Genomic DNA, 13129 nt, shown 5'->3' with positions numbered 1-13129 from the left:
CGGGAATCGCGCGGGGGGCTCCATTCTCCCCCCCCCCCCCCCAGCTGTTCGGGAACGTTCGGCGGCCGCCCCTGAGGCAGCGCGCGGCCTCCCCCGAAATTAGTTCATTAATGCACTCGCTGAGACTCAATTTCGGAGTTTTAGAAAGCAGGCGTTCTTTATTACGGCGCTGGTACACACAGGGCAGAGTTCCTCCTCATGCGTGTGCAGAATACAAAACCTACAAGCATTTATACGACCTTGATCATACCTATTCATTACATTTTTTTATTGTATTCGTGACTTTTCTGGGAACTCATTACCATATGTTAATGTCTCTTGTGCACGGCTGTTGGAGTCTTCAGGTGGTCGTCAGGGGTCTTTAGATGATGGCTCGTAGTCTTCTTCACTGTGTCCAGCAGTTGGCCCTGAGGTCACGTATATCCTCTCCTTCAAGGCTGCCCTGCTCTGATTTTATGGCTAATTTGCATCTTCCTTATCTTTACATTTCATTGCACCTGTTACTACAAGGCCAAACGGTCTCAATTAAGATTATTTACGAGCTCCTCATCCTACAGTTATTCTAACTATTCCTCAATAGATCAGCGTTTGTTCTGCAGCACAATGGTGAAATGGTTAAAACAGCTTCAACTGATCTTAATAATTGTATCCCACAAATAATCTGTTTTCTAATAATCTTACTTAACAGGTATCACCTGCCCCGAGTTGCCGCAGTGGCCGTGGCTGCGTGTGGCCGCGTTCCCTCGGGGTGCAGCCCGAGTTGGATCATCCCCCCGGGTTCTGCCCCCGCGGTGGCACCCCCTGCTCTGCCGCTTAACGGGAGGGCTTGAAACGCGCCTGGGCAGCCGGCGGTGTGGAGCCGGGCGCCTGGGAGCGTGGGGTGGCACCGACATTGCACCGACGGCCCTCCCTTGGCGCTGGTGAGTGTCAGCCAAGGACGCGCTCCGGGTCACACTGTGGAAGCTTCCTGTTGAGTAACAGCCCTGCTCCTCCGAGAAGAGTATTTGCACATCACAGACTCAAATTGATTTACAGCACGCGGTGTTTATTGACGGTATTAGCAATGTACCCTCCGAGACGTGATGAAGCCTTAAAAGCTTGCCAGGATCTTGAGAAAAACGCTTGAGTGGCAAATTTGTTGGAAGGAGAGGTTTTGGTGCTATCACAGTGCTGGAGCGTTCACGCTGAAATTTCCACTGCGTGGGCTCGGGGCTGCTCCGAGCCCCAAGGTCTGCTCTCAGCCAAGGGAGACGGGAGGTGCAGCAGCAGTGCGAAGTGCCAGGCAGCTTTCACCCTGGCCAGCAAGAAGCTGAGGTGGCCAGAGGATTACCGGGAAGTGGCAGCAAGTTGGGGGGCCACCACCCCAAACACCCTGTGGAATGGCACTGTGGGATAGGGCCAAGAAAGCGGCTGCCAGCTCAACACGTCACTTTATCTGTGCAACAACAACACGATCTGTGGCAACCTGGGATGGATTCCTCTGCAGACATACCTGACTGCACATGCATACCTTGTAGGAATAAGCAGAGAAGTAAAGATCTGGCAATGGCTCAGGCAGCCCACCCCGCATCACAGTGCTCTAAGGAGTAGGTTAGAATGAACAGATACAAAGAACCACTTCAATTTTGAAAAGACCATATGAACTTGATCCAAAAAATCTTGTTTCAGTGCTTTATCTCATCATCTCACTCAAGGGCTTAGTTCCACCACTAGAAATTATACTTTCTGACTGTGCACAGGAACCTTGTCATCTTTACCTGCAGCAAAATGAAAAGAAGAAATGAAAAATCACCTACTAGGGAAAAGAAATAAGTGAGTTGAATTAACCTGTGCTGTGTTTGGCTCCAGGAAGCTTTCAACAGGCCGAGGTTACGCTGTTCTGTTTCATAGAATTATAGAATCACAGAATGGTTTGGGTGGAAGGGACCTTAGAGATCATCCAGTCCCACCCCCTGCCATGGGCAGGGACCCCTTCCCCCAGCCCAGGGGGCTCCCAGCCCCGTCCAACCTGGCCTTGAACCCTTCCAGGGAGGGGGCAGCCACGGCTTCTCTGGGCACCCTGGGCCAGCGCCTCAACACTCGCACAGGAAATAATTTCTTCCTTAGATCTAATCTAAATCTCCCCTCTGTCAGTTTAAAACCACTACCCCTCATCCTATCCTCACCCCCTGATCCAGAGTCCCTCCCCACCTTCCCTGTCCCCCCTTTAAGCCCTGGGAGGCCGCTCGAAGGTCTCCCCGGAGCCTTCTTTTCTCCAGGCTGAACCCCCCCAACTCTCTCAGCCTGGCCTTCCAGGGGAGCTGCTCCGGCCCCCCCAGCATCTTCGTGGCCTCCTCTGGCCCCGCTCGAGCAGCTCCGTGTCCTTCTGCTGTTGGGGGCCCCCGAGCTGGCCCCAGCACTGCAGGGGGGTCTCCCCAGAGCGGAGCAGAGGGGGAGAATCCGCTCCTTCGATCTGGTGCCCACCCTGCTCTGGCTGCAGCCCAGGGCACGGGTGGCTTTCTGGGCTGCCAGTATGTTTGTTCCCCACTGCTTCCACGCAGGCGTAGCCGGGACCCCGGGATGGCCGGGGCAGGGCAGGAACCCTGCTGAGCCTGGTGCAGGATCTGCCTGTGTCCTGCCAGGTTCCATGGACCCCTCTCCGCCGGGGGAGCAGGTGCGGGCTCATGTTAGCCAGCCAGAACAAGAGCTCGATAACTCGGCGTGGCTGGGTTTAGCGTGCTGAGTGCTCTCTTGTTTCCCAGGTTCTGCCAAGGCTTAAAGAAGGGGGTTTGTTTGGAAGCTGCATAAGCAATCAAATACTTACAGAGCTGTTTCACTTGATCTTTTGAAGCACTGAAAGTAAAGAAACAGTCTTGTTATCTTTTGTATTTCCTGGCCACAGGGATATTTTTATGAATATCTTGCAAGTGTGTAATGCCTTCCACCTTAAAATACCTAATATTTGATTTATCTACAAGTAATTCTAAAGCAGGAGGTGGTATATAGAAGTTCTCCTAACAGTGGAAAGCAAGACTACAAAGTAGAATAGAAAAGATAGAAAAAAACAGGGCATTGCAACAAAACAATACTATTTTTTTTCCTGAGAAACTAGAGCTTTCCATACCTTAAAAATTTTATCTTTTCGAGCCACAATTCCAAAAAGTACTGTGAGTGCAACCACCACAGCAGCAGCAATAATGGCCTCCTGGGGGAAAACAGGTTTTTTATCTGTCAAGAGAGAGGAGGCTGAATGTTTGGTATATTAGTACAGTCATATTAAACAGAGCATTTCACAGAACTGTGGAAAGACGTATTTCTTTTCTCATGGCTGGCACTGCTGATTTGAACTGTGCTCTCTCTGCTGTCTGCAGATGGGCTGTGTGCATTAGTCCCTTAGAAAGAAGGGAGCCAAGCCTGTATTTTAGTAAACTGAAGGAAGAATTGAAATGTCGGTTCCTGAAGAAGAAAATGCCCAAAGCACTCTTACTCATGGAAGTAAGGGTGTCCAGAAGTATCACTGACACAGCTAACATTGATTTCCTCCCTGGTTCCAGAGTGCAGAAATGAGAGGGGCCTGGACAGCGGGTGGGAACTGGATGCCTGGTGGGTCATCTCACCTAGTGTCACCTGTCTGAGACCTGGGCATCCAGCTCCAGCAAGGCTTCCACCTCCCTGTTGTCCACAGGGCTACAGTCACTTCTGGAGGACAATTTCTCTTGCCTTAAGCAGCTCTTTCAGCACAATGGAACACTGTGGTCAGAGAAAGATGCTTCAAGTAAGACCTAAGGTGCTTTAAACCACACCTGAATGTGCCCTGTCAGTGCAGGAAGTTAGACAGTGGGCTGAGCCTGTCTCAGGTCACGTTTGCCAAATGCCTTTGAATAACAGGTAGAGAAGGAAGGGCCCTTGCTGGTGCTGTAGTCCTGGGAGCAGACACGGGGAGAGATCCTTGCTGCTTCTGCGCACTCAAAAATTAATGTGGGGAATTTACCACATTCCACTTACACTTCTTAATCCAAGTGGATTGCTATCATGATAAAAGAAAACGGAAAGTAACTTGTAAAGCTTACTGCTTGGCAGCAGCCTTGTTACCTTCAACTATCAGGTGGAAATCCTTTCTCCCCTCTCCCAAAGAAGATTTCACCACGCAGCTGTAGGTCCCATTGTCAGACTTCTGTACTGTTTTGATAGTGAGCTGAAAGACCTCGCTAGTCCTGTACAGCTGGTAACGATTTTGCTGTAGGGTCAAGGTGGTGTTGTTTTTATACCAAGCTGCTTGGGCTTGAGGATTGGATTTGGCATTGCAGGTCATAGTAACATCTTTGTCTTCTTCGATTTGGAGGGATTCTTCTCCAGTCAGCTGAGGGGGAACTGTTCACAGTAATGCAGTTCAACAGGTCATTAATAATGCTGCTCACCATTTAACACAAAATAAGTTCCCTTTAAACATCCCTTGGGTACCTTGCTCAGTGGTGTAACACATCACAGGTGTGCAGCCTTTCATGACTGGGGGTGGGGTGGGGAATCAGCGGGGCAATCAGTGGCAGAAATGGTCACTCCCGAACTCCTCTGCCCTGACTTGTATCCTTGGGAAAGAATCTAGGTGGAGTCAGGCAGGGACATACCCAGAACTCTTACTCAAGGGCCCACCCACTCTCTACAAAAGAGGCATTAGGTCAGACCATAAGCACTACTGTGGGAAGGGAGTGTCTTATCACGTGAGTTGTGAGTTATCTCCTCTTAAATGCATTTTTTCTTGGTGAAGACAACTGCACAAGGGTGCAAAACACCCGCCTTCAGCTAGTGCCCAGACACTGAGGTGCTCAGCCCATGATTTCGTCCCACCCCAGCCGTTCTGCACAGATATCCACCACTGCAACTCACACTGGACATCCAGGATCACAGACACCTGCACAGATTTGTTTCGTGCCAGCTTGCATGTGAAGGTGACTCCGTTGTCAGACTCGGTGACTGGGGATACACAGATGTCACTGATGTTCACTTTATTCCCATCTTTCAGATCCACTCTCCCATCTCCTCGGTACCAGAGCAGTTCCTCAGCCTGGCTGCTGTTCTGTACGAGGCAGGAGAGGGAGACAGCAGGGCCAGGCAGCGTAGACAGAGAGAAGTCAGCAGCGTGGTTATTTACAGACAGTTCTAAACCTGCAAAAGAAGGAGAATGAGGGCGCTAGGCATCCTAAGCTGTACTCTTCCCACAAAATCTGCCCTGCTAGGGCGCTCAACCCTGGAGGGGGGACTGAGAGTTTCAGGGTTCAGTCTAACAGCTGTTTTCAGGTGGGACTTTAGTTTTTGAGACAAGAAGTTGTCTTCATCACAAAGTTCCCTTCACAGTTATTTAAAATCAAAGCCAGATTTTTGCAACTGACTGCAAGAATGCCAAAGCTTGACCTGTAATAAAAAAAAAGTCTGAAAACCAGCAGTGACTGTGTAACACGCACAGCAAAAAACCATCTCCATCCCACCAGTCTTGCTCATCCTCTTGCCACAAATCACCACTGCAGCATACCCATGCCCTCAGTTTTGTGCTCATGGTTTGAGATGCTGTTTTTGGGTTGGAGCTGAATGTGCTTGAGAGTATAAATTAGTTCATCAGCCCCTCAGCCGTATCCCAGCCAGTCTGAGTCTGGCTGTTGAAGAGTTGCTGCTTGGCTAACATGCAAACCTCAGGAGATACTAAGTGAAGAACCTGTATAGGAAATAAATTTTTGTAATATGCTGAAACTTGCTACTGTAGCCTGGGTCATAGATTAATGAACTAAAAATATAGCTCAGAATATAAAGGCTCTATAGTCTTGTGAATATAAGAAAGTCTGAAGCTCCCTGCCTCTTCTCTGGTGTTCCCAGGTAGCCAAAGCTGTCACACTGTTCACTGCTTAGAGCCAGTTTGAAAACGATGGCCTCACCATCCCTGTGCAGCTGCTGCAATAATGCTGGAAAACACTGAAGCTTCCCCATTCCTTTTTCAGCTACTTTCAAAATCAGAGACGGGTTTTTAGACAGTCCTCTGGGGACGACCTCCAGAACACCTGCAGGCTGGGCTGCTGGTGTGGCACATCACTCCGGGCAGTGCCCAACCCCAGACAGTGTCCCATGTCGGCATGATGGGGCTTGGACAAAGCCACGGTGGATTTCTTCTGTTGCTTACCTGTGGCTATGCATGCCAAAAAGCAAACGGCAAGGACAGGCACTTCACAGGGGGCTGTGAGGCAGCTTCTCTGCACCATCTCGGAGGGGCCCAGCCGGCGTCTGTTGGAGAGAGGGTCACAGCGTTGCTGCCTCTGCTTGGGACTTGCAGGGGGTTAATTGCTTGCTGCCATCAGACACCCTGGGGAGAGCCCTCCCAGACAGGGACAGGGTCACCAGGGAATAAACTAAGCCAATTTGTTGCAGGGCCTTTTCCAGTTCAGAGAGGAATCAAGGGGGCTTTACCTCTCCAATCTCTGTTGCATGAGTTCGTTGTCGCCAATCACCTGTCTGCAAGGGGAACCCGTCTCTGGGTCGTGTAGCCCTGGACTTACCTTGGAAGAGTCTCTGGAGAGGCTGCTTCTGCTAAGAAATGCACAGCTCTTCCCCCTCCCTATTTATAAGGTCTGAATTTTAATATTTTATGGTAGCTCAGGAAGAAGTGAGTCCATAAAATGGGTTCAAGGCCTCATTCAAATCCTGGATTTCTGAGCTCCCAGGACACTGAAGAAAAGTATTTGCTGGGCTCTGCTGGCTGTTTATGATACTTGCCGAGGCAATGAGTAACTAACAAGAAAGTTCCTGCATCAGCTATAAAGACTTTCAGCCAAAAATAATACCTTTTCCCTCTCAGCTTTCCGGCTGTTCGTGACACTGTTGCAAGCCGTAGGAAATTTATGCTAGATTATGGTAGAGCAGGAGTAGACTCTGATTTGCCCCTTCCTGCCTGAAGTTCTGTTACCAGGTCCTCCTTTGACTGGAAAATGAGAAAATGCACTGATTCAGACTTTGAACTGCATGTTGGCAGAGGAGAGAGCAGAGACACTGTCCTACTCACTGGTGCGTACCCCCAGGGTGCTCCTGTGGTTAGCTCAACCCTGGGCACCCCCCAACATAGAACGAGGGTCCCCCCGCTGATGGGACAGCTGTGTGCACGGGCTGGGTGGCTGCAGAGAGCACAGCCCAAGCACTGGGCTATGGGGAGAGCTGTCTGAAATTGCCTGCTTGTCCTTCAGCAGGATGACGGTGATGTGGTTGCAAAGGATGGGGTCCTCGCAGCCTCCAGACCGTGTTCTCACCGCTGCTGGCGTCCCCGCAGGCACAGGGCACGTCACTCATCACGTACTGGCTTAGCAGAGCCATAAAGTGCATTTCTTGAGCAGGAGGAGCCTGGGACACGGCCTCAGCATTTTCTTTGCCTGCAGATGCAGTGGCCTGGCTCTGGGCAGCGAGGGCCGGCTGTATGCAGAGAGCACACAGCACTATTTATTTGCAGGACTGTTGCAAATATAAACCACCTTTGGGTGTTTCTTAATATAACTTTTTCTGTGTTCATTGGTTTACCTTTAAAATTAACAGGGAATCATTTTCAGTTAAAAAAACCCCATGTGTACAAAAGTCCCTTTAAAGAGACAGTACTCAGCCTGCCTTCTAGAAAACTGCTGGTTTAGAAATTAGTGTCCAGCCTTTAACCCACTTCTTACCTTCAAACTCAATTTAAGAAATTTTAAGAAATAATTTTAGCTTCTTCCACCATTTTTAGGAAGCTATATGTCCTGTCCTTATAGCATTTGAATAGATGTTGGCTTATGGTCCAGTACAAACTTCAGTCAAAATGCTCTTCCTAGGAGTAAAGTGATCTTTGTGGTTTGGTATTAAGCTGAGTCGAAATAGAGAGGAAGGCAAAGGACCGGGCGGGGAAAGAGCTCGTGCGCTCCTGCCAAGATGTGAGGCAAAGGCAGGAGAGTGTGGGGAGGTCTGTGCTCTCTCTGGTCACTGCATTGCGATGATACTCCAGGAGAAGGAGATGTTTAGAGTAAGTGAGGATGTAAAGAACAAAAGGATGGAGTTTTGGGGTATTTTTTTTAGTCTAGAAATGAGAGCAAGGGAAAAGATTGTCAGACAACAGCTGTTCTGTGGTGGGTTTGTCCTGGTGCAAGGCACAGCGTCAAGTGGGACCTGGGAAAAATTCTGGCCCAGGTTTGCAGCAAGGTGTGTGTGATGGGCAGCAAGGTGAGCTCAGGTTCATCTGGTTTACGTTTTTTAAATGAAGGCAATGGCAGCATCCTGTTTTGCAGTGGGCTTTGAGATCTACTGAAGGAAGAGAGACTAGAAAAGCAAGGTGTTACTTGGCCAGAGGCGCTGAAAGGCAGCATTTAAAAACTGATAAGAATTACTTTCGCAATGACTTTTACACTTTTCTTTTCATACAGGGTATAATTATCTTGTGGGTGTCTAATTACTGAGGTCTAGAGTTTTGTGGGTTGCGTTATCCACCTTTCCATTACGTTTAGGAGGGATGTTCCAGAATGTAAAGCAACCACCAATGACTCAGACTGGGAGGATCCTCTTCAGTGAGGCAGATACTCCGTAACTCTCCATAGCAAAGGATCCAGCCCTCTGGTTTGAGGTATTTGGATTGGGCACTGTCAAGGCTGGATTAGACAGGCCATGGGCTAGAGCCAGAGAAATCCACCACACCAGTTCCTGCTTGTCATCCTTACGGCAACACTGGACCAACAAACCCAGAATAAGACTGTTGTTAAATATGACTGAACAGTCCCAAAGGGAATTAATTAATAAACACCAGTCTATTCCTGGGTGTAATCCAAGCCTTAGACACCCGAGAAGAGAAGATTTAGAACATGATAGAGATTGGGCAGAAGTTTCTTTTCCACTGGGTCTCTTAACCTCCGACTCCAAACTTCACAGCAGTTTGGATTCCATTTAGTTACCCCCAGTGCCTGCAGGGGTAGGGGACACAACTCATAATCCCCTGCATTTTCACTGGCAGATGAGAAGTTGATTATATGCAGCAGAGTTGTGAGGGCTAAAGGTTGCTCTTGGAGTCCGGGACATAGCAGGATCTGCACAGACCTGTGGAAGCTGGGGATTGTAACTATGGGTTGGTTTGTCAGGCAAACAATGCCTCTAATGTAGCTGTAATTCCGCTCCAGAAAACATGTTTCTGCAACAGTGCCTGAGGCTCTGCTCAAAGGCTGCTCCTGTCTTCCTACTCATTGTGGTTCCCGGCTCCTAATCCCATTTTAATAGGTGGTGCTACATATTTTGCAATACTTCCATTGTTGGAGAATGACTGTAACACCCAAACCCACTGCCTCTGCTTGCCAGATATCAGGGCTGGAAAGTGAGGCTGTAAGGAAATGCTATTTAAACTTACTCAGAGCTCCTGTTCCCTCCCACAAAACCTATTTTTCCCAAGTATAAAGATGATGGAAATGCCATGTGCCCTGATTTCTCAGACTCCAAGCCCATACACCACGAATTTTCCACTGTTGAGATGGACAGATCTCAAGTATTTTTTTCATTATTTTGTTAACAATTCTGTTTTCTGATGGTCCTTCTCTAAACGGTCACACACTATGCCGCTGAATGCAAAGGAATGATAAGTATTCTTTGTTCTTGGGAAGGAATAAGAATAGCAAAAGGAGCACCACACCAGTGAATATTTTTAAATTTTAAAATAAATTGCTTAGAGGGCATTAAACATTCAAATGAAAAGTAGGAGTTAATGAAGAAACAGACCCTGAGATAAATAAAGCTGAAGAGGAACCCAGAGGAAGGTGAAGCTCCAGCACTAGTGTTGGACGTGGATGCCATCTGGTGGCTACTGACCCAGGGGAGCTGGCAGCCCCGCAGGCAAGTGTCCGGGAGGGAGGAGGGTCACCTTCTGGGAGCCCTGGGAACAGGATGAGATCCCTGTAATCAGCATGGCAGAGGCTCTGAGACAGTAAACCCTGTAGAAGGCTAAGGTAATTCCACACTCTTGGACAGGTCTGCCGAAACCTCTGGGCTCAGAGGAGGAGGATGCATTTCTGGGGTGGTAATTCCCCTCATGCTTTTCATCTGCGCTGTGGGAAGTCCCCTGTGGAGTCTGTGCTCCTAGTGATGCAGCAGGGAGCCATGTCCTGGGCTTTTATTGATATTGATATACTGATACTTCTCTTTCAGAAGTGTGAGTAAATTAGGTTTAGAGAACCTCAGTCATCGCTTTAAGCAATTGCTCCTGGATCCTTTAAACTCTCCCTTTTTGAAGTCAATGCAAGAAACAGAAACACGTTCCAGGAGGGCAAGTCTAACCTTTAATCAAGACCATCGAGGCACTTGCCAATGTTTCCTGTGCAGTGAAAAAAACAGCCAGGGACTGTAGAAAATCTTGGGACTGTGCGTGAAAGCCCCACCAAATTGCTGCAGTGCAGTACACACAGCTGGCTGTTAGCAGCAGTCAGCACTGGTCCCCCGCTTCCCCAGCCACTCTGGGTTACATCCAGAACTGGTGGGTGCCTACAGTCACCAAAATTGACTTAGAAGACAACAGTTGGTACAGCACTGTGGCCGTTGGTTGTTATCCTACTCTCAGAAATACGGTCCCAAATAAAAGAAAATGCGAAAAGAACTTGGCATTAAATTATCAATACAGGTCCCCTGCAGGAGATAAAAGTGGCTTCTCTGTATTAAATTCCACTTAAATGTTGGCCCTTGTAGTTTCCCATCTAGGGAGTCCTGTTTACTAGCTTTCAGATTTTATATCTAGCAGTGCTCAGGGAAATGAATACTATTAGTCTTTGCGTTGCATCATCCATTCATGAAACTCCATTTTCAACCTGTTCGGACCAATTTGCGAGGCAGTCTCCTGCCTCCGCCATGGGGTAAAACTGTATTGTATCAGAGATTATCTGCCAGGTTCCCATGACTTTGTTCTTTTTTGGGGACAGAAAACATTCCTCTGCCACTGATGGGCTGGACTTCAAGGGGTTTTTGTTTTATCTGGGAAATAAAATCACCGACCATGATACTAAGCCGGGTGCCTGTTTCTTGCCTGATTTAGATGCTCTCTGATGGCCAGTACGGCACATTCCCTAGCAGATTGTCCAGACCTGCTTCTCCTTCAAGACTGTATTCTGCTGTGGCTGCTCTACAGCCTGGACCTCAGCTATTTTCATCTACCTAGGAACTTTCATCACCAGTGGGATTTCTTGGAAGTGCTCTGCTGGAAAACCAAGTGCTGATTTGATCTTGTGAAGTGCTGCCAAACAATATTAGCAGTTTTAACTTCCCTGCTGTGGCGTCATCCCTCTTTCCTTTTGCAAGGAATCTGCAAAGACTGAGCTGCTCCATCCTCCCAGTTCATGGGGAACCATTTGCTGCCAATCTTCAGGAGGTAACCTCACTCCTCTGTGGCTAGAAACACTGCAGAGAGTGTCATAAAGCAAAAGCCACAGCCCCTGAGTAACCATCTTCTCGACTGCCAGGGCTGAAGCTCTCAACAAACATGAGCAGAGGGCAGACCTGAGGAGGAGGAGGAGGAGGCAGCTTCTTGCAGGTCATTCCCTAATCTACAGTCTTGCTCACCTAGGGATCTGGAAGGCAGAGCTCTCTCAGGTTGGCCCAAGGAAATTAGAAGGTTTTGTTGTTGCTGGCTGCCAAGAAAATGAGTGGATGACTCATCAGACTTCTGCCACATGCTGCTTTTACAATTGGTTTGTTGAAATTCCAGACAACTGGGCTTTTATCAGCTAAAAAGGGAAATGAGCTCAGTTACTCTGTGTAAAGCCAGAGCAATTTATTTGTAGACTGAGGACTTAAAGCTATGTAACGGTGATCAGTTCTGAGACAGCCAAATTCCCTTTTGCTGTTCCTCCTCCTTTTTGGTTTAAGAACGTCCCGATGAACAAGGTCTTTCAGCTTTTCCTGTTTAATTTGATCTGGGGCATCTTTCTTATGGATAATCCCTGTTCCCTGCTTGTCTCTCTTCTAATGACTGTGCAGTACAGATGAGCCCCAAGAAAAAGAAGCCAATTTACTCCTCCTCAGGGCCCTTTTGATTCTATACCACACTTGGCTTGCAGAAAAGTTTGCATCATCTGATCTCTCACGCAAAGGATCCCAGAATGCAGCGAGATGAAAGAGTCATACCACTGATGGTTCCCCTGAAAATCAGTTTTATGTGCTAGGCTCAGAGCTTGTGTCTCCAACAGGAAATGCCAGAGCTGGGAAGCAGATGTGTACATGAGATACTACTGAAAAGTTAAACAGGAATTGACAGGAATCCACTGTTGGAGGTGGACAGTGTCAACGTTTTATGGACTGCAACGCTATTTTTGCAGAGTAATCTACTCTGTTTGTTATTCCTTATCATCTCGCCTGCCTCAAAAAAGGAATTAGCAAAGATCTGACTGGAGGAAACCCTTAAGTATTATTTATGTATCTTCTCAGGCACACAGTTCTGCAGTAGCTCCTCATACGGCAACCCACAATACAAACCATCAAACATTAAACCCCCGGAGGTCTGGCCCGAGCTGGCAGTGCCGTCAGGGCAGGCCCCACACGCTTCCCTCCAGGAAGATGGACACCGGGAACCGTAGCCAATTGCCGTGCCAAGGCAAGAGGCCACCCCGTTCCTTGCACCCCCAGCCGTGTTTGTGGTCTGTGTTTCGGCTTTATCTTTTGGAGAGGATGCTGCTGCAGCAGCGTGTTGTGACAGCCCTCAGAGGTATACAGAGTATCGCCATGCGCTGGTCTTTGTCCCCCTGGATGCAATAACTCGGGCCTTGGATTTTTTTATTCGTATCTGCTGCACCGGTGAGCGCGGTGGACAGGCTCCGCGGGCTCCCGCCCCTGCTCCTGCGGGGGCTTTCGGGAGGGGATACGCTGGGCGCGGAAAGCCGAGGGTCGGTCTCTCCCAAAGGAGGAGGAAACCCACCTCCCCGCCGAGCGCCATCCCTGCCCCGCCGCCCCCGGCCCCGCGCTCAGCCCCCGCGGGGCCGGGCCAGGGGGGGCAGCGCGGCGCACAGCGGCGGCGCGGCCCGCAGGGGGCGCCGCAGTGCTCCCCGGCGCCCCACTTCATCGTGACGCAGCCGCCCTTTCCCGCCTGTCATTGGTCCCTCGCCGCCTCGCCCTAGCGGGCCCGCCCCCTCCGCCCGGC

General features: G+C 49.2%; 1 protein-coding gene across 1 annotated transcript; it reads right to left on the bottom strand.

The window, feature by feature from the left end:
- Positions 1–2799: 2799 nt before the first annotated feature.
- Positions 2800–6224, bottom strand: TMIGD1 (transmembrane and immunoglobulin domain containing 1). The gene is made up of 5 exons (XM_009962523.3): positions 6146–6224; positions 4864–5142; positions 4072–4350; positions 3104–3207; positions 2800–2832 (listed from the first exon to the last, which is right to left on the bottom strand). The coding sequence occupies exons 1-5, from the start codon at positions 6222–6224 to the stop codon at positions 2800–2802; spliced, it is 774 nt and encodes a 257-aa protein (XP_009960825.3).
- Positions 6225–13129: the final 6905 nt, after the last annotated feature.

This window comes from Tyto alba, unplaced genomic scaffold (assembly GCF_018691265.1).
Source record: "Tyto alba isolate M040663 unplaced genomic scaffold, T.alba_DEE_v4.0 Super-Scaffold_19, whole genome shotgun sequence".
NCBI lineage: Eukaryota > Metazoa > Chordata > Aves > Strigiformes > Tytonidae > Tyto > Tyto alba.
Note: the sequence above shows the minus strand (reverse complement) of the source record. Positions and strands in the feature narration are given on the sequence as shown.